The 23,705-nt window shown below is 42.8% G+C and overlaps 1 protein-coding gene across 5 annotated transcripts in view; it reads left to right on the top strand.

Annotated features, from left to right (window-relative positions):
- Positions 1-23,705, top strand: part of Ubr5 (ubiquitin protein ligase E3 component n-recognin 5) — a 109,645-nt gene that overhangs the window by 14,763 nt on the left and 71,177 nt on the right. For all 5 annotated transcript variants that reach the window (NM_001419542.1, XM_039080165.2, XM_039080166.2 and 2 more), the window contains exons 2-5: positions 18,197-18,241; positions 18,708-18,789; positions 19,192-19,268; positions 20,200-20,319. In NM_001419542.1, the coding sequence (NP_001406471.1) occupies positions 18,197-18,241; positions 18,708-18,789; positions 19,192-19,268; positions 20,200-20,319 (324 nt within the window). The remainder of the gene's footprint in view (positions 1-18,196; positions 18,242-18,707; positions 18,790-19,191; positions 19,269-20,199; positions 20,320-23,705) is intronic.

The following is a 23,705-nucleotide window of genomic DNA, read 5'->3' as shown; positions in this document are numbered from 1 at the left end:
TCCAACCTGCGGACCTTCTCTTTGTAGTTTTGTAATTTTTCTGATACTGACTACTGTGTTTGAAGTTTCTAGTCATGTGTAGTAGTTTACACCTGTGGTTTGTAATCCAGCAGTGAGGAAGGAGGCTGAGACAGGTTGATATGTCAGCTTGGGCTAGACTCAGACCCCCTTTGAAAACAAATACATTTTTTTTTCTAGTGTTCAACTATGAGTGTTTCCAAACATGCAGAAAAAAATCAAAACTAACCAGTAAATTCTCTGATACTCTACCTCATAGGCTTAGTTAAATGTCTTCCATGTTTTCAAAGTGAATGCATTCATATACTATACTTCACTTAACTGTTTGAGAGTCTGATACTTAATCCCCTATATATGGGTTTTCTATACCACTTTGTTTTTGTTTTTTACGAGGAGATGGGGGGAAGGAGGACAAGGTTTCTCCATGTATCCCTGACTGTTGACCAGGCTGGCTTCAACTCAGAGCTCTGTCTGCCTCTGCCTTCCAAGTGTGGGATTAAAGGTGAGTGCCACCACTGTCTAGTGGTGCCACCACTTTACCATTTTTATCCCTTATAATTTAAAAAAAAGATAGTCATCCAGGAAATGGTGTATATTTAAATTTTTCTACTTGCCTTATATTGATATAACACAGTTTTCAAAACAAAAATTTTCATTTGAATTTTATCATGAAGACATTTTTACAAACATGTTTGGTTATGTTTTTCTTTAGGGATATACACATAACACACACACACACACTCACTCACACTCACTCTCATCCTGTATTCAGGCTGTCTACTTTTATTTTGAGACCGTAGCTGTGGCAGATCATAGACTTACAGATCGACCTGCACCTCCCACCCCCCCCTGCTGTGACTAAAGCCCTGTGCCCCCACACCTGGCCCACCATTCTATTCTTGAAACACATTTTCTGTTTTCATTAACTTAAACTTTTGTTTTAAAAACTGGATCTCAGGGTTGGTGAGAGATAGGCTGGTTGGTAAATTGCTTGCTGGCTATGCATGAGGAACTAAATTCTGTCCCTGGCACCCAAGTAAAAAACTGAGTGTGTGTCTAAAACCAAACCAAACCAAACTAAACAAAAAGAGTTGGGTCTGGGGGCGCAGGGTTGAAATCATAGCACCAAGGAGGTCCCTGGGCTTCCAGCCAGTGAGGCCAAGATCCTAGTGAGAGATGCTCTCTGAAAATGAGGGAGGGCCAGATGAGAAATGACACCGAGTCTGGTCTCTACACTCATGTGCACACTTGTAGGTGCATTCTCGCACAGAACACACACATGTACACAGTATTTTAGAAACGTCTCTCCTTTAAAAATAGGGGGCTGGAGGGATGGCTCAGTGGTTAAGAGCACTGACTGCTCTTGCAGAGGTTCTGAGTTCAAATCCCAGCAACCACATGGTGGCTCACAACCATCTGTAATAGGATCTGATGCCCTCTTCTGGTGTGTCTGAAGCAGCGACAGTGTAGTCATATACATAACATAAATAAATAAATACATAAATAAATAAATCTTTAAAAATAAAGACCAGGTGTCATGCCTTCTCTGGTCTTGAGAATCCTGATCTGAAATGGCCATCTTGCTTTAGCCTTACCAGTGCCAGAATACAGGGTGTCAGTGTGCCGGCCTCATTGGCGTTGAAATGTGGATAATTTATTTTCCGATTCAGTGTTGTGTCTTACAGTGTATTCTCAATATTACTTTTCCTAGACCTGGTGAAATATGAGCCTTGTGTGATCTCCACTTTTACTTTGGGAATATTTGCATTGTACTGTGTTATGGTTAGATAACACCTTACACCCAGCCACTGCTTGAGTTCAGTTTGTAGTCTTGGACTGGGAGGTGTTTAGAGAGGTTTTCTAAGAGATAAGCCGGTGGCCAAGGTTTGGGTCTTAGCTTTATTTCTTTTGCAGGGTCCTGCTAGGGTGAGGAGTCAGGCTGTTGTTGCTCGACCCTGCTACTGGGTGTGCTGTAGGAGGGTCCTGTAGGTGAGGAGCTGTGGGAATGGATTACTGTGTGTGCAGTTGTTAGCCTTAGGGCTGTGTTAGTTACCAAGGTAGACAAGGGAACCTGGTGTGTTGCTGTTGATGCTCTTTAAGGAAAGGTCTTTATTTGTGCAAAGATTTATGAATTTGAAAAGAATGTATTTGAGTTAATGTGTAAGGGGGTTCACAAGTGTGGATTAATGTGAAGGATTTCCTTCCTTCCTTCCTTCCTTCCTTCCTCCCTCCCTCCCTCCCTCCCTCCCTTCCTTCCTTCCTTCCTTCCTCCCTTCCTTCCTTCCTTCTTTCCTTTGGCAGTGCAGGGATTGTGCCACAGGGTCTCCTGTACTTTGGCAAGTGCTGTGCCAGGAACACTGAGCTCCACCCTCTAAGTCCCTGGCCTTGTTTTTAATGTAATTCAGTTACAGGAAGATGTCCAAAGCATAGCTGAGGCTTTATTCCTAGGCAGTGGGAACGAAGCCAGAGGAAACAGCGAGCTCCTCTTTGATCATCACTCAGCTTTTATGGCCTAGGCATCACAACGCACGTCAGGCTCACTGGGTAAAACAGCATAGACCATTTGCTATTATTATCTGTCACTTCTGGGGCTTTACAGAGCTCAGCTGCTTGGGCCCTGTTCTGGTCTACCCTATGCAGTAACGCTTGGACACTGCCATAGTGGCTCCATAGGTGTGTCTTCAGCATGGAGGCCACAGGAACCTTAGCCTTCTTTTGTGGCAGCTCAGTGTTTGGAAGACTCAAGAACCAGGCTGGGCGGCTTTTATGTCTGACTTAAGCTTGGGCCACGTGACTTCATTGATGCCTCACTCTTTCTGAGCCGAGCACATGTACTGAGGGAGGGTGAGTAAACTCAGGGGCAACTGCAACTCAGACTTTCTTCTGAGCCACTACTAGGAAAGGTGATGAGCCAATACTAGTAGACCTAGCTGTTCAGAAAGCGATTTGGGTACTGTGAGCAGACTGATACTGTGCATTTCATACAGCAGCACTGGCAGTCTGTCACTGATTGCACACAGTGCACATAATATGTCTGGTGGAAGTATAACTTAGAATCATCGTGGTACTTCAAGACAGAAGTGTTGGAGTGGACATGGCTGTCACAGAGCCCCTCAAAAGCACATAGGTTAGAGTAACAAGGGACAAGAAGCAGGGTTACCGCAGCTGGTTGATGAGGTGTCTCAATGAGGAAGTGTGAACCACCAGCTATTCTTCCCTGACTTAGACTGAATGTGGCCAGTGGTTAGTATTTAACTTTGTGTTTTACTGTGAAGATAGCATTTCTTTGTCCATGAGTTCCTTGTGTTGGTTGGTCAGACTCAGGGCTGGCTGCCTTTCTCTGCAGACACATGACCTGGGTTGATGGCTCTGCTCTACTGTGTTGAGTTGTACAATTGTTCTGTGAAGTCTGTGCTCCAGGCTTTCTCCCAGGCATTGAATGATATGAGAAGAAATTTGCATTCAGTAGGTTTCATAAGGAGACTGGGTTCCAGAAATCTGTTTGGGTGGCTGTCGTAGGGTCACTCTTGTTGTGATGAAACACTGTGACCAAAAGCTACTTGGGGAGGAAAGGGTTCATTTCACTCACAGTTCCACAGAACAGTTCATCATTAAAAGCAGTGAGGGCAGAAACTCAAGCAAGGCTGGAACTTGGAGGCTGGAGCTGATGCAGAGGCCATGGAGGGGTGCTGCTTATTGGCTTACTCCCCTTGGCTTTCTCAGCCTGTTTTATAGAACCCAGGACCACCAGCCCAGGCATGGCACCACTCACCGTGGGCTGGACCCTCCCACAAGAGTCGCTAATTAAGAAAATGCCCTATACACTTGCCACAGCCCAGTCTTACGGAGGCATTTCCTCAGTTGAGGTTCCCTCTGATGACTCTAGTTGTGTCGGACTGACTTAAGACTAGCCAGCAGAGTAGGTTATTACTGTAATAAATTACTACTATAATAAATGTACCTTTCCCACATGGGAAAATGGCATTAGCTCACGTTGGAGTGTATTAGAACCAGGACTGGGGAATGAATGCTCAGTGTTTATCGCACTTGCCCATCATGGCGAGGTTCTAGAATCAATCCCAAGTACTATAGAGGATGAGAGTTTGCTAGAAATGGACACTATGTAGCTTTGCTGAAAGGGATGTTCTGATGTTTATAGTTAATTTTAAAAGTAGTATCCATCATACATTTTTCATGTTTTTGAAGCTTTTAATTGAATAAGACATGCAGTGAGTGAACTTACAGTAAGTATTGTATGCCTATGAAAAGATAGGCCCAGTGTTTGCCCAGTGTTTATTTTGCTCACACAGTTCCTGTTGTTCTTTTTTGATCATCTATTTGGAATCAAAAGAAGTCCTGTCTCAGGCCTTCTGTTGCCACTGGAAGATGAGGACACAGGCACTGGCAGGTTTTTGGGCCTACATACATCTGAATTCAAAGTCTAGACTGACCAGAGTTTCCAATGAGCAATAATAGGAAGTGACCAATTAAGTAAAATCAGCTTTTAGACTTACTGGAAGCCAAATTAAACAATGGCTAAGAAATTTCAGTGAGCATTATGTGCATCAAAGAAAATCTCTTTTCTTAATTGTGGTTTGAGGTAGTTTTAATTTTCTATTTTTTTCTTTTTCTTTTTTCTTTTTGTGCCAGAGATAGTTAAACCCAGCAGACTGTGGGGTTTATAGTCTATAATAGTTTCTCTTTTATGTGAAATGGTACAGTGGCAAAACATAAAACCGGAAACGAGTTTGTTTTATGGCAGACCTTTCAAGTAAGCGTCACCAGGGTTCTGTGTGAAGAGGCTCTGATACAATAGGTGGTGAGGGTTGCCCTCCCCCGACTCCCCCAAGTCTTGCTGTGTAGCCGAGGCTGGCCTGATACTGTGGGTGTGCCATTATTCCAGAATGAACTCTTCTATTAATCAAACTTTACGTAGACATTTGAGCTGCTGGGGAACTGGGGCAGATTCGCTGCTCTTGTTGTTTCTACTTTACCTCTGCTGATGAGAGGAGGACATGCTGAATAGGAACGGGCTAGAGGGGCCGGGGTGCTGGGCACCACTGCTGTTATTTATGGGCAGTGCTATTTTGGATGAAGAGAACATAGGTGAATCCAGGCACCACTTCTCCATTCAAAGATAAGCACCGAGAGGGGCTTGGCCGCACTTTAATACTAGCACTGGAGGGTCTGAGGCTGGAGACTTTCTTGTGAGTTATAGGCCAGCCTGGTCTAAATAACAAGTTGTACCTAGGAGAGCTACAATGAGACACTGTCTCAAGAAAAAGAACTTGAAGAGGCATTTGAAACCTGTGACAACCACAAGATATAACTGGTCATAGAGTAACTGTGCCTTCCGTTTCTAAGCTCAAAGCCAGAGCGTGACAGCACTGTAATAATTAATCCCAGTAGTCTCCAGTCCACACTCTCATGCCAGCATGCCAGGATGGAGAAAGCTTCACAACTAAGCAAAGCACTCTGGTGTCAGACACGAACAGTTCCTGCCTTCCTCATTGAACGATCGATCGTAAGAACTGTCACTGCACCAGGTCCCCACTCCTCCCTCAGACCGCAGGTAGGAGAGACATACACGATGGTAATCTTCAACAAAACAGCCTTTAAAAAGCGCTTTTAAAGATGTACTCACTGGGGCTGGAGAGATGGCTCAGTAGCTAAGAGCACATGTGGCTCTTACAGAGCACCACCCATCTGACAGCTCACAGCCAATCCTCTGCAACTCCATCTTCTGCCCTCTGTGGCACCAGCCATGCAAGTAGTGCACAGACATGTATGCAGGGGAAATACTCATACACATAAAATGATAATTTAAAATTATTTGCAAGTGTTTTCATGTGGACACATGCTAAGCATCCTGAGTGTTTCAGATCACCACCATGATTTAATTTGAAGACCGGGCTTTTAAGTTCTAGATGTTGTGGTTAGAATTGGTCCGGCTTGTCTGCTTTACAGACACTGCCGAGCTAATAACTTGAAACTAGAAGAGTTTAGAGAAGTGTAAGGTGGAGTCCTTAGATTTGCTTCAAGTGGAGTGCAGAAAAGATTTGCAAGCTCAGCAGCCTAAAGGTATCTTTTCTATTTTTAGAGAAGAGCCTGTGCAGACCTTTGTTTCCCCTGGAAATCCTCTTCCCAAGGCACCTCCCTTCCCACCTCCTGCCCGCTGACAGCCTCTGCTGGTCTCCTTGCGTTCTCCACTTGCATTTGAAGGATTCTGAATGCTGTATTTGTGTGGTATTTTCCCAGATACTTTTCTTTCTCTTAAAGCAGCTGGGACTTCTCACAACTTCTTGGACCCACAGCTCTTGGAATTACAGGCAGTTTCAGTCTACTTACTGAATTTACATAATTTAGATTTGGTTAGTGGGGACTTTGGGTCCCCTGGATGATTGTGAACCTCCTTGTGGGTGCTGGGACTTGAACTCTTGTCCTGGAAGAGCAGCCAGTGCTCTTAGCTACTGAACTTCCTTTATCTCTACAGCCCCAATTCAGATTTTTTTTTTTAAGATCTAGAGGCTAGTTTAAATAAACAATTTACATGTAAGGAAATAAGAATTCTGTAAGAATTTCATACATCTTACAATTTAGGCTTTTAAGACAATCTCCTGAGAATTTCTGTTAATGTTTAGTAACATTTTAAAAGATTTTGTGTGTGTGTGTGTGTGTGTGTGTGTGTGTGTGTGTGTGCGTGCGTGCGTGCCTGCCTGCCTGCCTGCCTGCCTGTCTGTCTGTCTGTCTGTCTGTCTTATCTGTCTGTGTCTCTGATTGTAATAATCAAATTTTAGAATTCTCCCTTCCATGTGACCTTAAGTATTTTTGGTGAATCTTAAATGTCTTTAGATGTGTTAAGAAATAGTTGTTTTCTCTATGTGCTCTATGTACCAGACTTATACTAAAGGAAGGCTTTCTGCATTAGAAGTTCATTGTTAAGAACCCAGTAGGTAGAGATTTTAAAGAGCATTTGGTACAATTTTCAGACTAATTTCTGAGTATATAAATCTGCTTTCAATAAGAAACAAGGTTTTTGGTGGATGAGTAAAGTTTACCTGAGTAGTCCAGGGAAAACCTGTGGAAACTCCTGCTGTCTTCTTTTCTTTTTTTTTTTTAAAGATTTATTTTATTTATTATATATATAAGTACACTGTAGCTGTCTTCAGATATACCAGAAGAGGGCATCGGATCTCCTTACAGATGGTTGTGAGCCACCATGTGGTTGCTGTGAATTGAACTCATGACCTCTGGAAGAGCAGTCGGGTGCTCTTAACCGCTGAGCCATCTCTCCAGCCCTCCTGCTGTCTTTTTTTTTTTTTTTTTTTTGGTTCTTTTTTTTTCGGAGCTGGGGACCGAACCCAGGGCCTTGCGCTTCCTAGGTAAGCGCTCTACCACTGAGCCATCTCTCCAGCCCCTCCTGCTGTCTTCTTAAAGGCAGCAGATTGGCGTTGATTGGTAAAGCTCTGCCTGAGAGCTGTTTGCTTCATGTTATTTCAGTTTAAAGAATGCAGCTCCAGCCGCATGGTGCATAATCCTAATCCAGGCGTTCAGAGACAACCTTCCTTCCGTCTGAGACACTGCTTTACAAAATGCTCTTGCTCTGTAGATACTTACCTGTAGGTCAGGCGGAGTTGTTCATGTTGTTAACTATAAAACAGATCTGTTCAGACTGGGTGTAGTGGTGCACACCTTTAATCCCAGCACTCAGGAGGTGGATCTTTGTGAGTTTGAGGACAGTCTGGTCTACATACATAGCAAGTTCAGGGCAGCCAGGGCTACACAGTGAACCAAGGGGGACACATTGTGTTGAGTTGGTGAAATGATAAGAAAAGTGGGGGTTTTTGTTTAAGAGATAGTATAGGCAGTTGTCTTTGCTCTTTGAAAGGAAGTCTAGTCTGTATTTCCCATGGTTCTGGGATAGAGAGATGAAAAAGTCTTGGTCTTCTTAACTCTTGGATTGCCTTAGCTATCAAATCAGTGTCCCTAGCTTCTGAAGATCTTATTAGAGAGTTTCTGTTTGGTTTCAATTTAGGGAACAAAAAGAGTCAGCAGAGTTAATAGATTCCTGTATTACAGATCTTATAGAAGCGTTAATAAGGTTTGTGAACTGTGAGTTTCTGAAGGTCCTGTCTTAAACCAGTCTCCTGAGTTGAAGCATTATGCTTAATCTCTCCAAATGGAAATGGGCTTCTTGTGCTTATGAATGTTTTAGAGAATCCTTTGTATGTTTATGATATTTTAGAGTAGCCAGCCCTAGACTTAGCTAATGTCAGACCTTTGGCTGCTTAAGAGTTTTGAGTTAGCAATATGATGTGGGATGAAATTCCTAGTGTAAATGGATAAACAGTGCTCTTCCAAGTAAGTGCTCCTAACCGTTGAGCCATCTCTCTAGCCTCAAAAAATCAACAGAATTTGATATGTGTATTTTTACTATAGTTATTCTTAATTTGGTTCATCTTAGAGGTTACAACATAGTGTGTTTGTTGCCAACAGAAACTGCGCAGTGCCCAGACTGTCATTTCACAGTGTGAGGCTCAGGCAGGTCACTTAAACACAATAGGTGTTTGTTTACTTGTCCTAATGAGCTCTTGCCCTTTCCTTTCTTCTGCCGTGGTCTCTTCAGCACATTTCCCTAGAAATGCCGATTTAGCTAAAGGGTTTGGAGAGACTGACTCTGGTGTGGATGACTCTGGGAGACTTTATCACACTGTAAAGTGATACTGAGTGTTTTCCAGTCTATCTGATTAACTCTTTTTGTGGGGGGGGGTAATTATCAAAGTATTTAGAAACTTACTTAGGCTGTTGCAGCACCAGCTGAGCTTGGGGTGTATCCTCCAGAGTGTTCTCTTACAGGATAACACTCCTTTTGTATGCTTTAAAGAATCTACTCCGAGAGATGAGAGAGAGAGAGAGAGAGAGAGAGAGAGAGTGTGTGTTTGTGTGTGTGTGTGTGTGTGTGTGCGTGCGTGCGTGTGTGCGTGTGTGCGTGTGTGTGTTTTGCTGCGGGTGCATGTGCAGGCATCTTTCTTCATAGGTTTCCATCTTCTCTGAAGATAAGCTTTCTCACTGAGCTGGAAGTGCACTGCTGGCTAAACTGGTTGGTCAGCAAACTCGCAGCTTCCGTCTGTGTCTGCTCTTCACTTTAGTTAGCAGGCACGTCTACTACACTTGGCTTTTTTATATGGCTGCTGAGGATTTGAACATAGGTCTTCATGCTTTCTTAGCAAGTTCTTACCTACTGGGCATTCTCTCCAGACCCTTAAGAAGTGCTTTACAGGGGTTGGGGATTTAGCTCAGTGGTAGAGCGCTTGCCTAGTAAGCGCAAGGCCCTGGGTTCTGTCCCCAGTCCTGGGGGGGGGGGGGGAAGTGCTTTACATTATTACCAGTGAGGGGATGAGATAGAGCTGGAGAGAGATACAGATAGCTCAGTGGTCAAGGGTACGTGCTCTTCTTCCAAAGGACTTTGGTTTGATTCTCAGCACCTAAAGGGTGGCTTGCAGTCGTCTGTAGCTATAGTTTTTTGGCCTCCCGAGGCATCAGGCATGTGTGTGGTGTACTTGTATACATTTAGGCAAAACACTCTACATAAAATAAAATTAAACTCTTTAAAATTGTTTTTGAAAAGGAAAGAAACTATGACTCTACTATTTTGAAATAATGTAGGGCTTAGAGCTAAGGCATATGAATTTATCAATGTGTAGTTAGTAAACATGTAATGTGTTTGCTAGTAAGGATTTAGAAATTAATGAACTGGTTTTTTTGTTTGTTTGGTTTTTTTTTTGTTGTTTTTTGTTTTGTTTTTTGCCTTTTTAGAGTTTGCCAAACAAGGGCAACAGGGTTATGTAGCGCTATGGAGGGAACATTGGCCTTAAGAAAAGTGCTTGGCTTCATGGGGTTCAGGGTGACTGACTGGTTTTCCAGTAGCTGAGTTACCAATGACTCTGGGGTTACAGTTGTACTGCTTGGCTGAGCGACTGTGCTGGAGAAAAGAACTGACAGGATGAAGTTTTGGACTAGGGGCTGCTGCCAAGGAGACCGGACTGGGAACATTATCTGAGAGCAGCAACCCACTGAACAGACCCACCTCTCACGAGGAGAGCGCAAGCCCAGGGCGCGGAGGGCGCGGAGGGTTACTGAGCGGCTGCAGCTTTCTGTCTACCCTGATTCCCTAGGCTTGCTGTTCTTGGAGCCTCAGACTTTTACCAGACTTCAGGGCCTAAATTGGGCCATATTTGGCTTGGCAACCAGTTAAAGCTAGTGTGTGGCAGATTTGACATTCAGCAGAGCATGCAATCTAAGGATGAAAAGTAGAAGTTTACAATATTGATGTAATAGCCACTATTTATTGAACAATTAAATGATTGGCTCTGTCCAAGATACATTACAAAATCACCTCTAACTGCTCTCTCTAAGCACCTCTACCAGACTGGTGGGTTACATTTCCACTTGCCGGATGCTTTCTAAGGTCTGTAAGGTTAAATAAAGTCAGCCAAAGTAACAGTGGGGCTGGGGCAGGGGCCTGGGGCCTGGGCCTGGGGCCGGCTTGCTTTACTGATGAGCACTCACCTGTGCTGTCCAACCCCTCATCAGAGCTTGGTTAGCAGCTCAGGACATGACCATTTCAAAGACAAAGAGCTGCTTCTTGCCCTGTTTAATAAGGGCAACAGGAAGCAGCCTGTAGTTCTGAAAAGCTGCTCAGCCTAACAGTCTGATGGAGCCTTGGTCAGGCTCATCTTAAACCCTGAACAATCAGATTTCATTACAGGTATTTTATTGTAGCTTATGGTTTATGTCAAGGGTAAGAGTTTTCATATATTATGAAGTAGTCTGTTCTGAGACTTTGTTTGTGAGTAGAATTAAAACTGGGTCTGGAATGATTAGAACACATCTGCAGTTGGCCAAGACCTTCCTGTATGAGGCTGCAGGGCTGAAGAATGGATGGGGCGTGTGAACGTTGGCCGGTGTTGCACTCTTGGACTATTGCTCTAAAGTGGTCTTGTCATGTTGACAGGGTTTGGTTCCTTGTAGTACAGTTTACTGTTTAAAAATAAAGTTAACTTGTAGTAGTGGGGTGCACCTTCAGTGCCAGCCCGCACTCAGAGGGCAGAGGCATATGGATCTGTGATTTTGAGGCCTGTCTGGCCTAGTTACACAGTGAGTTCCTGGCCAGAGCTACCCAGTGAGGCCTGACCCTGTCTCAAGGGAGGGGGAGAATAAAGAAGTGAGATGAGGCAGGACTTACAAAGTTATCAAAAGTAATGTGTAAAAAGGCCCTATCTTTGACCTTTTTGTCTGTCTGGCACGAGACTTCTTTCCCTTTTCCTGTTTTGAATGGAGTTGAAAATAACGTGGTTGATACTTAGTTTAAAGAAAGGAAAATGACTCATTTTTGTGTTTGGCATTCCCTCCAGAGTGTTTCTTTCAGATGGTTTGGGTTTTGTGTCTCCTCGGCTTCCATTATCTGTAACATGAAGTAGGAATTTCTAGTAAAAGAAATTAGATTCGGGGGAAGAAATTATTTGTGTTGTAAAGAAGTTACTTTATTTCTTTATTGTAGTTTGCAGAAGGTTTTTGTGACCCAAATTTTGTTGTTTTCGTTTCAGAAATTTTTTTTGTCGTTGAGATTTTAACTGGAAACCTTTTTAGAGGATGTGGATGAAGAGATGAGCATTTACAAACTTGCATCACAGAAAGTATTCACAGCACATGTTTAGAAATGTCCTCATCCTGATGCCTCTTGAGGTTGAGTGAGTGTCTTATGTCATTTACATAAGTGACATAAAGTGACAGTCTTTCCTAAGTGGTAAAGCAGATCTCCTTCATGTGAGTGGTGATTCAGAAGGCAGAATGGAGTGGACGTTTCTCCTTCACAGCTGTCATTTGTGCTGTGATGGGTCATTGAAGAGTAATGTTAGATATTTGTTACTACTGGGCATGGTTCCCTTTGGGCAGGCAAGGAATTAGACGGGTTAGGATGATGTCAGACCAAACATAAAGGGAGGAAATGTGGACAGGCTTGTAGGGGTTCGAAGCCTGAGATCAGATTATATCACCAAGGAAATGGCCTTTTCCAGGGAAGGGGTGGTCCTTTTTAAAGTACATAGCCAGCTTATTTTGGTTGATTTTTGTGATTGCTTGTGAGAAGATGGTTAATGATTTTTGCCATTGTGTGTGTTATTTTAAAAATTTCATTTATTGATGGTTTAACTGTGTGTGCATGTGCATGCATGTGTGTGGTGTATAAGTATATTTGCACAAGCATGTTGTTGTTTCGTGTGTGATGTGTGTGACTGTCTAAAGTCCACAGTCACTATCACATGCTGTCACCCTGCCTTTATGTTGGTGCTGGGGATCTGATGGCAGCACTTCATATTTGTGTAGCAGACACTGCTCCCACACGTGTGCTCTAGTAAAACCGCATGCTCCCACTCGCATGCTCTAACATAGAACCGCCTGGAGATTTCACAGTCATTCTGGGATTGTCTTCTTAATCGTCCTCACATTTGAGGTATGATTCAGACTCAGTTATAGGTAAAATAGTGGTCCTTTGGTGAAAGACTGAAGCTTTGCCCAAGCCATGCCAAGAGTGATAGGCTTCCTTGCATTTAGAGGGAAAAGCATCTCATTTTAGAGTGTTCTTGGTAAGGCAACAAAATATATAACTCTTGAATCTTTGTGTCTCAGTGTAGATCACCTAAACACTTAAGTGTGGTAGACCGAGGAGACCATCGGCTGTGTGGAGGAGGAAGTTTTTTGGTGGCCATTTTGCAGTTGTAGATTAGATTGTACCAGTGAGTTTCTTTATAGAAGCTATTATATTTGAAGGGATAACTGACAATTTGGTTACCCAGGCTGGGGTTTAAACAGTTTTTCCCCCTTTTAAAATGAAATGACTGTCATTTTAGAAAAAAATTTTTTAAGAAAAACAACTGGGTGGTATTTGTTTTCTAGTCTCATTGCGTTTTCAAACCAGAACTTAAGCTTTCTCAGAAACTCTTGGAAGCCTGTCATTGTGGGCTTGACGCTGTAGTAACATGAGCAGCAATAGTTTTGACACTCTGCAAAAGAATTTTTCATATGACTAGCATATGCCACTACAGATGAATCCTGCTTGGATTCGTGGAGCACAGCCAGGTTCAGCATTACCCTGAACTGTTCAGAAACCATCGTTTAGTTACCTGCAAACCACACTAAAATGCTCTGCTAGCAGGGAAGGGCTCCTGCTTGGCACCCTAGGTGTCCAGGAGTCTCTTGAGAAGTAACTAAGTAGCTACAATTAGGCTGCACACATCTAGTTGTATCTGGAGGCAGGGACAGGTGGACCTGAGTTCAGGGACAGCCAGGGCGACAGAGAAACCTTGTCTTGAAAAACAAACAAACACCCCCCCTTAAAAAACAAGCAAAAAAGAATATATATCTTTTCCCAAATTTTTAATGTATCTGTATTTGTCTTGGCAATGCATGGTCTTCTCTGGTGGAATACCAAAATATGAATTTAAGATTCTCTTAATCATGGTTTAGGTCTGCAGTCCAATAACCTTTCCTGGCTTGTTCTAATTTTTTTATGAATCAAACCCTTTATTCCTAAATAAAATTGTGGTTATATAAGAACGTCATTCCACAGTTGTTAGCTAGTCAGAAGTTAGGGTGGGGTCACTTTGAAGGCTGTTTTCTAAAGTGGTTATTAATAGGTAAATTAGTGAGTTTTTGTCTCGGTGTTAGCTGATTTGCTTATAAAAATATGGAGGCTGGGGATGAAGCTCCGTTGTAGATTGAAGATTCAGTACCCACTGTTCTATAAACCATGTGTGGGAGGCACACACTGGAGTCCTATCTCTTAAGAGGTGGATGCAGGAGGATCAGAAGCTCAAGGTCATCGTTGGCTACATCATCAGTTTGAGGTCAGCTTGGGTTACATGAGAACCTGTCTCAAGCAGCAATAACAGCAACTCCCTCCGAGCACCCCCCCCCATTCACGTGGGCAGATAATGAAATAACCTCAAAACGAACTTGTATATTCATGTAGTTATTGGTTGTTCTTTAGAAGCCTGGAGGTTAATTTTATTGGTATTGAAACCAAGAATCTATTTTTGTGAAATGGATTATAAAGTACCTTACTCTTCAGTGATGGGATTGTGTGGAAGGCCAGGGAAAGACTCAGCAGGGCCACTGTAGTATGTCTGTGTGGACACTTGGGACACGATGTTCACAGTGGAATGTGTCGTGAATGGTGGCTACAGATGTCTGTGGGAGAAGGTTACAGGAAACATTGCCAGTCAATGGTGTCTGAACTGGACACACATGGGCTCAGTGGCAATGGCTCAGACGGAAATGTGCTGAAGGCAGACCACACACGGTGATTGCTGGTAAATGGGAGACCTGAGTAAGTCTCCTTGCTTAGTTCTGCATGCATGGGAAGCAGCAGAGAGAGGGTAGGATGTGAGGAGTTAGTTGCTGTCTGTCCCTGGTAGCCAAAGCTTCAGGGATCTCCACGCTTTTGGGCTGTGTCTGAATGTTGAGAGATGTGGTATGTGGCAGTAAGTCAGCAGAGAGTTTAAAGAACCTCACTGTGTGCCCTGCCTAAGTAGGATCTGTGAAAGTTACCTTTGGAATCTACTTTGGGAAAGTGGGACAGGCCCCGTGGGCTTTAGCTCTTAACAGGTACTGTGAAGAAAGTGTCAGCTTGCCTCTTAGAGTCTCGTCTCTGCATCTGAAAGTTATATGTGTAAAAGAACAGGCACTGAGTTGGAGAATGGGGTACATCTTTAGTATTGAACAACACAGTGAAGGAGTTGCCGTAGGCTTATTGCCAGCCTGCCCAGCTCTGTTGTTAGTGCCCCCTCACAGGCTCGCCTGTCTGCTCTAGCTCTGAGGTTATTTTGAAACATTTCCGTATAAGTGAAATTTGATGAGCTTTAGTCTTATCTTTTTTTTAAAAAGGAAGAGAAATGTTACTCTCGTGTTACTGACATGAGAAGAAATCTAGCTTGTGCAGAAGTGTTGACTTCTGCATGCAGCTCCTTTACAGTAAGTAGACTAGTGCGGCGGCTACATAAGGCACATGGGAAGCAGCCGTGTAAGTGGATGTATTGGCCTGTGCACACTCAGAGCTGTGCTCTGTCCTGCAGAGGGGAGTGGTGCTCCTTGAGTAGAACCTACTTGTGCTTGAGGCTTGCCTTGTCAGTAGGCTCTGGAGCCAGTTGACTTATAACTGCCCTGAGATTTGAAAGAACAATCTATTTTATGTATTTCTGAGGTTGAATTTATGAATTGAGTTGATATTCAGTAAAACATTCTAGGTGACTATATAAAATATAATCTGTTCATATATGAGGTTTCAAATGGATAGGAAAACATGTATTATATATGTGCACACATGTCATGGCATTCTTGTGGAGGCCAGAGGAATTTTGAAGAAGTTAGTTCTCTCCTTCCCGTCATGTGGGTTTTGGGGATTGAACTCAGGTCACCAGACTTGGCAGCAAGTGCCTGTACCTGCTGAGACATTTCGTGGGCCCTACCCTAGTAATAAATGCTACGTTTTCATAAACATTTCATGTGTTGATACACTGATACACTTGTTTGTTTTTTATTTATCAGTAAGAATTTTGAGAGTGAAAAGACCAGCAGCGACTAATAGTCCTTCTTTATATGGATGAGAATCTGCAAAGCTGAGCTGGAGAGGGAGAGGAGAGGGAGAGGCCCTCAGCTTCTTACTGTGTCGTGGGTGCTGGTGTGCAGTTCACGGGTTCCTAGGACAGTTATGAGTTCTCTTTTTTTCCTTTCTCTTTTCGAGTCAGCGTCTTGTTATGTGCCCAGCTGTCCTGTGTCACTGTCCTGTGGACTGGCCACCTCGAGTGTTGAGACGACAGTACGGCCTCACCATCTTTACCAGGGTGTTAAGGAAACATCGAGTGTCAGATTTATTGTGCGGCAGTCTTGCTCTTGCACGGCAGTCTTGCTCTTGCATCTCTGGCTGCCCCGGATCTCACTGTGCACGTTAGTCAGGCATCAAACTTGACCCTCTTGTTTCTGCCTCCTGGATGCTGGGAGTGCGAGCATGAACAAGCAGGCTGTGAAGAGGTTGCATATGTGGGTGTGTATGTGAAGGTCAGGGAGCAGCTTTGGAGTTGGTTTTCTTCAACTTGATGTGGACTCTCGGGATTGAATTCACGGCACCAGGTTTGTTTACTTGTAGCAAACTCCTTTACTTTCTGAGCTGTCTGTCTGGCTATTTTTGTTTGTTTGAGACAGTCTCACAATCCAGCCACTTTGGAACTCGCTGTAGTCCAGTGAATTAATTCACATAGGCCTTCTTGTCTCTGTCTTCTGAGCGCTGGGTTAAAGGTGTGCACCACTGTGCCTTGGTTCTCGGGCTCCCTTTAACTGAGTTTTCAGATCAATTTATACTCTTAAAATTAGCTGGTATCAGAAATCATTTTCTCTATCTCTTTGGTAGTCTGTAATTTGCTCTTGAGTTTATGAGTTAATAAATTACTTTATCGTTTTGACATTCTCAAAGCTTAGTTTAATCCCAAAAGCATCTACATGAAATACTCTTTGAGGCTACAGAAGTATTTAGTTTTTAGTTTTAGCTATTGTCCAGGTTTTTTTTTTTGTTGTTGTTGTTGTTTTCCTTTTCCTTTTTTTTTTTTTTTTTTTTTCCGGAGCTGGGGACCGAACCCAGGGCCTTGCGCCTGCTAGGCAAGCGCTCTACCACTGAGCTAAATCCCCAACCCCTATTGTCCAGGTTTGAGAGAGATTTGAAGATCTCTTCTCCCAATTTGTATATTTTGAGCCAATAAAAAAAGACATGCTAGTGAACATTTACATTTACATTTTCCTGTGTGCCACCGCTGTGGTGTGGGGCATTTAAGCCCTAGCCCTTTGTCACACCATGGCTCTAGTCCGGGAAAAGTTTTGTGTGTTCTTTGTGAATGTGGGCTAGAGAAGTCTTCCAACCTCTGCTCCGGGTCTTCCAAAGCTCCTGTCAACCCTCTGGAACAACAGTCCCCGGCTATTTTGCCCTCGTTTTTTAGTTAGTTAGCCTTCTCTCAGCTTATGAGTTCCATTATGCGTTTGTTCTCCAATTTAATCTCATTTTGAAACAGAAATGTGCTATTAATTGAGTAAACTGGAATTTAGTGGAAAAGCCTGACCTCCAGAACCCATGGAACATGTTGTTAAGGAAAGAAAGCAAACTCGTGACTGGGCTATAAGAGGAGAATTTGAGAGTTTAGATGGTGGGGTGCGTGGTAGTAAGAATGAAGTTACCAGTTTTTTGGTTTTGTGTTTTTGGAAAAATGAAAGCATCTGTTGCAAGCTCTAACCACAGTATGTGCTTTGGTGGGCATCAGTTGGTGTGCATGGTTGACAAAGATGAGCCTCAGTAGTGAGCAGCTTTACAGTAGCCGGCTGTAGACCTCAAAGATGCCTGGTTCTCCTTACTCACCCAGGGTCTGGGGCTCTCTGTAAGCTTTGTTTTAATGAAACATTTTAAAAGTTTATTTACTTTATATGTATGAGTATTATATGTATGAGTCTATGTGTCTGTAGACTCTGGGAGAAAGTCAGAGTTTTAGTCCGTCTACTGGACTCCCACCAACTCCGGCTAGTTCGCTGTTTCCTACTCTCGCCCATCAGCTTTTTATCGTCGACACACAGTGATGTTTCCACACAGTGCACAGATTCTCTCTGTATCTCAGTTATTTAATCCATGATATTCACATACTGTCAAAACGTCTTTGGCACAGACAGCAGTCGTTTGTCATACTCCCCCAGTCCCCAAAGGCTGGCCAGAGTATACTCACAGAGCTCTGTCTTCTGGGTTCTGGTATTAAAGGCGTGCACTACTGTGCCTGGGTTAAATTGCAGTTTTTAAAAATGAGTTTTCCATTGGGCATTTGCTCAGAGCTCAGGAAACTGCGCTCTACTACTGGTGTTTGTTACATAAACTCTAGAAGCCTCATTTTCCTGACCAGAAACGAGGTTAGCGTGGTCATTACTGGAGCCGCTGATGGGCTAGAAAGGGAAGGGAATTGCAGTGATTGCTGTGATATTAACTCACTTGGCGTGTTACTGTGGGTCAGCCCAGCACTGGTGCGGGTCCGCTGGCGCCATCTTGTTCGTACAGGACCAGCCCTGGTTTACTAATACTTGGCTTTTGTGTTTGAAGGTTGCGGGAAGTTTCGGAGAAGCTGAACAAGTACAATCTGAACAGGTAAGAATTTTAAGTTGTTTTAGGTTTAGCTGGTTTTATGGTGCTGGAGATGCTAATCATCTGCCCTACCATGGAGCTGTGTTTTCTTTCATATTTATACCTTAGTCTAACATGATTAATAGGATTTATTAGATTAAGAATTAGATTATATTAAGAATCTTTTGAGATGTAGCCCTGACCGGCCTGGAATTTGATGTGTAGATTGGTGACCTGCTGTTTGTTTTGGGATTAAAGGTGTGTACTACCACAGCTCTAACTCTTGCTATCAAAGTTAGGCTCATTTAAATTATAGTATCCTCCCCGCTAATGCTAATTTTAAACAGTTTGTCTACTGTGCAACTGTAGTGATTATGGTAGGTATCAGTTACTTTTATTTATTACCTTAAAAATTCCACTTAGGAATTAGTTCTTTCTGTGTGCAGTTAAAAGAAGAGTTTTATTTAGAAGCATTTCCCTTGTTCCCTAGCCACCCGCCTTTGAACGTACTGGAGCAGGCCACGATTAAACAGTGTGTCGTGGGGCCCAATCACGCCGCGTTTCTTCTTGAGGTAAATGGGTCACCATAGGTGGAGAGATGAAAACTGAACTGTGCATCGGTTCTTCCTTTCTGGCCCAGCTTTCCTTTGTGTAAATTCACTGGCCCAGAGAGTTGGACGTAAATGATTTACTCCATCTTGAAACTAGTTAATGGTTGCAAGGGAAGACTCCTGAATGTAGTTATTATATAATTTTACTCCAGATTCTGCCGGGGCTGTCTTAAGGGTATCTTAATAGCCTTTAGTTACTGTGTGTTAAACTCTCCCTCCCATGTTTGTGCTTCTTCTGGAGGGGACTTCCTTGTCTTCCAAGTTGACAGTAACAGGCAGAATCTGCTTATTGAATAAATTAAAACTTTATTTTAATTAATTTAAAAATTTCTCTTGCAAAATTTAACATGTTTTTGCTTTTAGGATGGCAGAATTTGTAGGATTGGTTTTTCAGTACAACCAGACAGACTGGAATTGGGTAAACCTGATAATAATGATGGGTAAGACATTTTGTTTACTTTGTGTGTATGTGTGTGTACATGTGAGCATTTATAGTGTTGAGGATCAAACATAGAATATAGCATATAGTAGACAAGTGCTTTACCACCGAGCTACATCCTTATCCTGTATTTTGTGATTAATACAGTATACCTTAGAAGGTATTACAGAAAACCAAGGTTTTGATTTTTCTTCAAGTGATTAAAAAAAGGCATAGCAGAAAAATCATGTTTAAAATACAGTGAAATGGTATTTTAGTTTGTACCTTGTTTTTTTTAGTTAAATTGATTACTTTTGTTAGTGGGGAGGTAAACCCCCATAAGTCCCCAGGCATGCTAGGGAAACATTATGTCGTCACCAGCCTAGATTGCTAATTCTTGAGTTTAGTTTTTAAGCAAGTAGTAGTTTCTAGACAATGTTAACCTTATAAGTTGTAGAGGAGTTAGTTGGCATGGCACCTAGGGGTGCTGAGTTATAAGAAAGGTGGTACTGCATGCTGGGTCAGTCACAAGTTCTGTGGCTTTGGCTTCCTAAGCAGCTGGTGTACAGGTGTGTGTTTGTCTGCCTGGCTGGCTAAAATGACTTTCTAGATCATATTAACCTCTGATAGTTAACTCATTTTGGTCTTTAAATATTATAGTGTATGAAGGATGCTTCATAAGATTTGAATTCTACCTGGTTGTTTCTAAGAAAAACATGGTTAATTTTAAAATATAAAGAATTTACTACTTACTATGTTTTATTTATACTTGAAATCTGGGCAGTTTGTACTGGGGAGGAGTGCAGGGGTGTGAGGCAGCTGCCAGCTGGTGCTGTTTTAGTCAGCACAACTGGGGGGGTTGTGAGGCCGAGGCCCTGCAGAGCAGGAGACCTGGAGCTGTGCTCCTACAGCTTGAGGCTGCTGTGTGATGCTTTTCTCTTGGTTTTCTCTAGGTCAAAACTGAACAGCAGCTCGGGGACAGGGAGGACTTCTAGGCCGGGAAGAACAAGTGACTCGCCGTGGTTTCTCTCAGGTTCTGAGACTCTGGGCAGGCTGGCAGGCAACACTCTGGGGTAAGTTGGTCCTGGTCTGTGCTGTGACTGAGCTTGTCAGGATTACCTAGTGACAGGGTGCAGAGCTAGCTCACTGTGCCCCACGATAAAGTAACCAACGCAAACCGAGTACAGAATCAGATCTCAGTGTCACTCATTGCGTACAGGGTCATTCGAAAGTTTAAAGTTTGTATTTGGCCATTTATTTTGGATTATTTTTTGGTATCCAAATCTTACAGTCGTCGTTGTTGGTTTTTGTTTTTTGTTTTTTAAAAAAGCAACAGAAACCCCAACCTTCCTTCCCACCTGTATCATTTTATGTGGAGTTTACATACCATCAGATTCAAGAAGCCATTTTCAAACCTAGGCATGTGCTTTTATTCATTTTATACTCTGGTTCTTTTTTGGAATTTGAGATCGAATCTCTCTACATACAGTCCTGGCTGTCCTGAACTTCCTTATGTAGACCAGGCTGGCCTTGAAGCCCCAGAGATCTGGTTGCCTCTGCCTCCCAAGTTCTAGATTAAAGGTGTGCAGCACCATGCCCAGCTGTACTTTGGTTTCTCAAAGGGCAAGATTTCTGAAAGCACCTAGTTAATAATTAAAAGATGCCTGTTCAGTCAAATTATATGGTATTCAGAGGCTAATAAAAATAACTAAATACAGTTGAAATTGCTTTAAAATAATTAAGAGAAAAATATTATATACAGTGTGAGTTGGTAGGCAAAATAAAAGTGAGATTTAAGGATTGTCTTAGTTAGGGTATCCATTACTGTGAACAGACACCATGACCACGGCAACTCTTATAAAGGCAAACATTTAATTGGGGCTGGCTTACAGTTTGAGAGGTTCAGTCCATTGTCATCATGGCAGGTAGAGTGGCAGAGTCCAGGCAGGCATGGTGCTGCTGGAGCTGAGAGTTCTGCATCTTGATCCAAGAGAGCCAGGCGGAGACTGTTAAACTATCCACACTTGAGCATATATAAGACCTCAAAACCCACCCCTACAATGACACTCTTTCCTCTAAGGCCACACCTACTCCAAAAAGGCCACACCTACTAATAGTGCCACTCCCTATGAACCCGGAGTCTGTTGGGGCCATTCCTATTCAGATCACCACAAGAATTGAGATTTCAAAATGCTTAGTTTATGTCTTTATGCTGAACTAAATTACTTGAAGATTAGAGGAAGTTCGTTTGTCTTCGTTAGCTGCAGTCTTCAGATTGTTTTGTCCTTTAGGGACAGGAAACACAACCTGAGCTTTAATAAAACATCTTTTTGTATTTTGCAGAGATGAGGATCAAACCCATGCCTTGTATATTACAAATGCTTTATTTCTGACCTACATACTTATAGCCCTATGCACACAGTGTGTGTTAAAGAATTCTGAAAATAGCATAAGAACAACATGATTTCATTTGGCCAACCTGAAACAATGCGTTTATCTGAGAAAGGGACTGTTACCTGTAGTATGCGTTGTAGAGCACTTTGCTCAGAGATAAGCATTTCTTTGTTGAGTTGGGCTCTGCAGGGCAAAGCCAGGGCCATGGCTGAGTTGTACTTCCCACAAGTGGCTGCTCACCATCAGAGGTTGACCCTGCTCAGTCCCCAAAGTGTAGCTCACAGAAAAGCTTGTTCATCCTTGGTCAGTTTTTCACTGTTACAGTGGCATTTGTTCCTAATCTTATGCTTTTAAACTTTATCTCACATTCTGAAATAATTTGGTCTTAAAAAACTTGGAGTCCAGAGCTTGGGAGACAGTAGGGTCCTGAGTTTGAGATCATCCTGGCAGTAGAGTAAGACCCTGTCACTTAACCTACCCTGTTAGCTCCTCTGTAAGCTTAAGGGTTGGCCATTCCCGGGCTCCTAGTTGAGCCGTCTAGCATCTGTCAGTTGATTCAGGCACCATGCTGCTCTTGGTCTCCTGATCAGGGCATTTCTCAGCCTTTCTGTTTGGTCATTATCATGATGAGTTTGAAGACCTTGTTACAGTGCATGGTGTTTGGATTTGTCTGTTCTTTTCTCAGAATTAGAAGGAGATTGTGCAGTTTTGGCAGTAATAGCCCAGCTCTTTACCGAGTCATGTGACATTTGGTGTTGATAGGTGTTGCTAGGTCTCACAGGTTATGGTGAGATTGCTTCTAGTTACTAAGTTAAGATGATGTCCCCACCACAAAACATTCCTAATCTCTGGTCACTCACACATACTTTGTGAAAAGATACCCTTTCAAGTATGCAAATACTGGTTTTTGTTTTGAGGCAGGGTTTCCCTGTGTAACAGCCCTGGGCCGTCCTAGAACTTACTTTGTAGAGTAGGCTGACCTCAAACTCTCATATCTGATAGTGTCTGCCTCCTGAGTGCTGGGATTAAAGGTGTGGGCCATCATGCCTGGCTCAAATACACAAATACGTAATTTCTCCTCATAATTTTGCTCATTGATTTTAATATCTTTTTTTTTTTACTGTAGCTATTTTCAGACACACCAGAAGAGGGCATCAGATCCCATTACTGATGGTTATGAGCCACCATGTGGTTGCTGGGATTTGAACTCAGAACCTCTGGAAGAGCAGTCGGTGCTCTTAACCACTGAGCCATCTCTCCAGCTCTGATTTTAATATCTTAATGATTGTGTATGTCAGTTTTATTGTAGCATTGACCAGCTGTTTAAAATTCCATTATTTCTTTCAAATTAATTAATTGGAATTTAAGTATAAGGAAGAACTCCCTCGGGTCGGTTTTTTCCCTCATTTTAAGTCTTTTTACTCAGTGGTTTATATTACTGTGGTAGTTTTGTGAGTGCTCAGTGTCTGTCTGTCTGTCTGTCTGTCTGTCTGTCTGTCTGTCTGTCTCTCTCTCTCTCTCTCTCTCTCTCTCTCAGGTGTATTCATAAACTACTATGTTGCTCAAATTGTCCTGATTTCAATCCTCTTAACTATTAAGCTAGTTATAAGAAGAAGTCTTACAGAATGACATATAAGGCAGTGGAATTTTATGGTTTATCGCTGAAGCATGCAACAGACACAGTAATAGGCCGCCCATGTGACCTGGAGTAAGCTACCAGAGAGGACTGGGGCTGCTGGTTTATAGCTTTAAAATGCAGAGAATTGTTTGACCTGCTCCTCAGTTGACTGCTCTTCCCTACCTGCTCCTGCTCGGCCCCAGACCCCTCAACACAGTAAGCTTTGGTCAGAACTGGCGAAGGGGTACTCTGGTGCTTGCTTATATCAGGCCTGCAAAGATCTGTGTATCAGTGTAAATGTGGGATCGTAATTCAAGACATTTACAGTCAACGCTTTCATAAGCGTTTTTCTTTGACTTGTTCTTTCTCTGTTTTTCCATTAATTATAATAAGTGTTAAAGTTTGAACTTTATGGCATTTGAGAATTCAGAACAAACAACTCTGAAG

Source organism: Rattus norvegicus, chromosome 7 (assembly GCF_036323735.1).
Source record: "Rattus norvegicus strain BN/NHsdMcwi chromosome 7, GRCr8, whole genome shotgun sequence".
Lineage (NCBI taxonomy): Eukaryota > Metazoa > Chordata > Mammalia > Rodentia > Muridae > Rattus > Rattus norvegicus.
The sequence above is the reverse complement of the archived record's forward strand: the minus strand, read 5'-3'. Positions and strand labels throughout refer to the sequence as shown.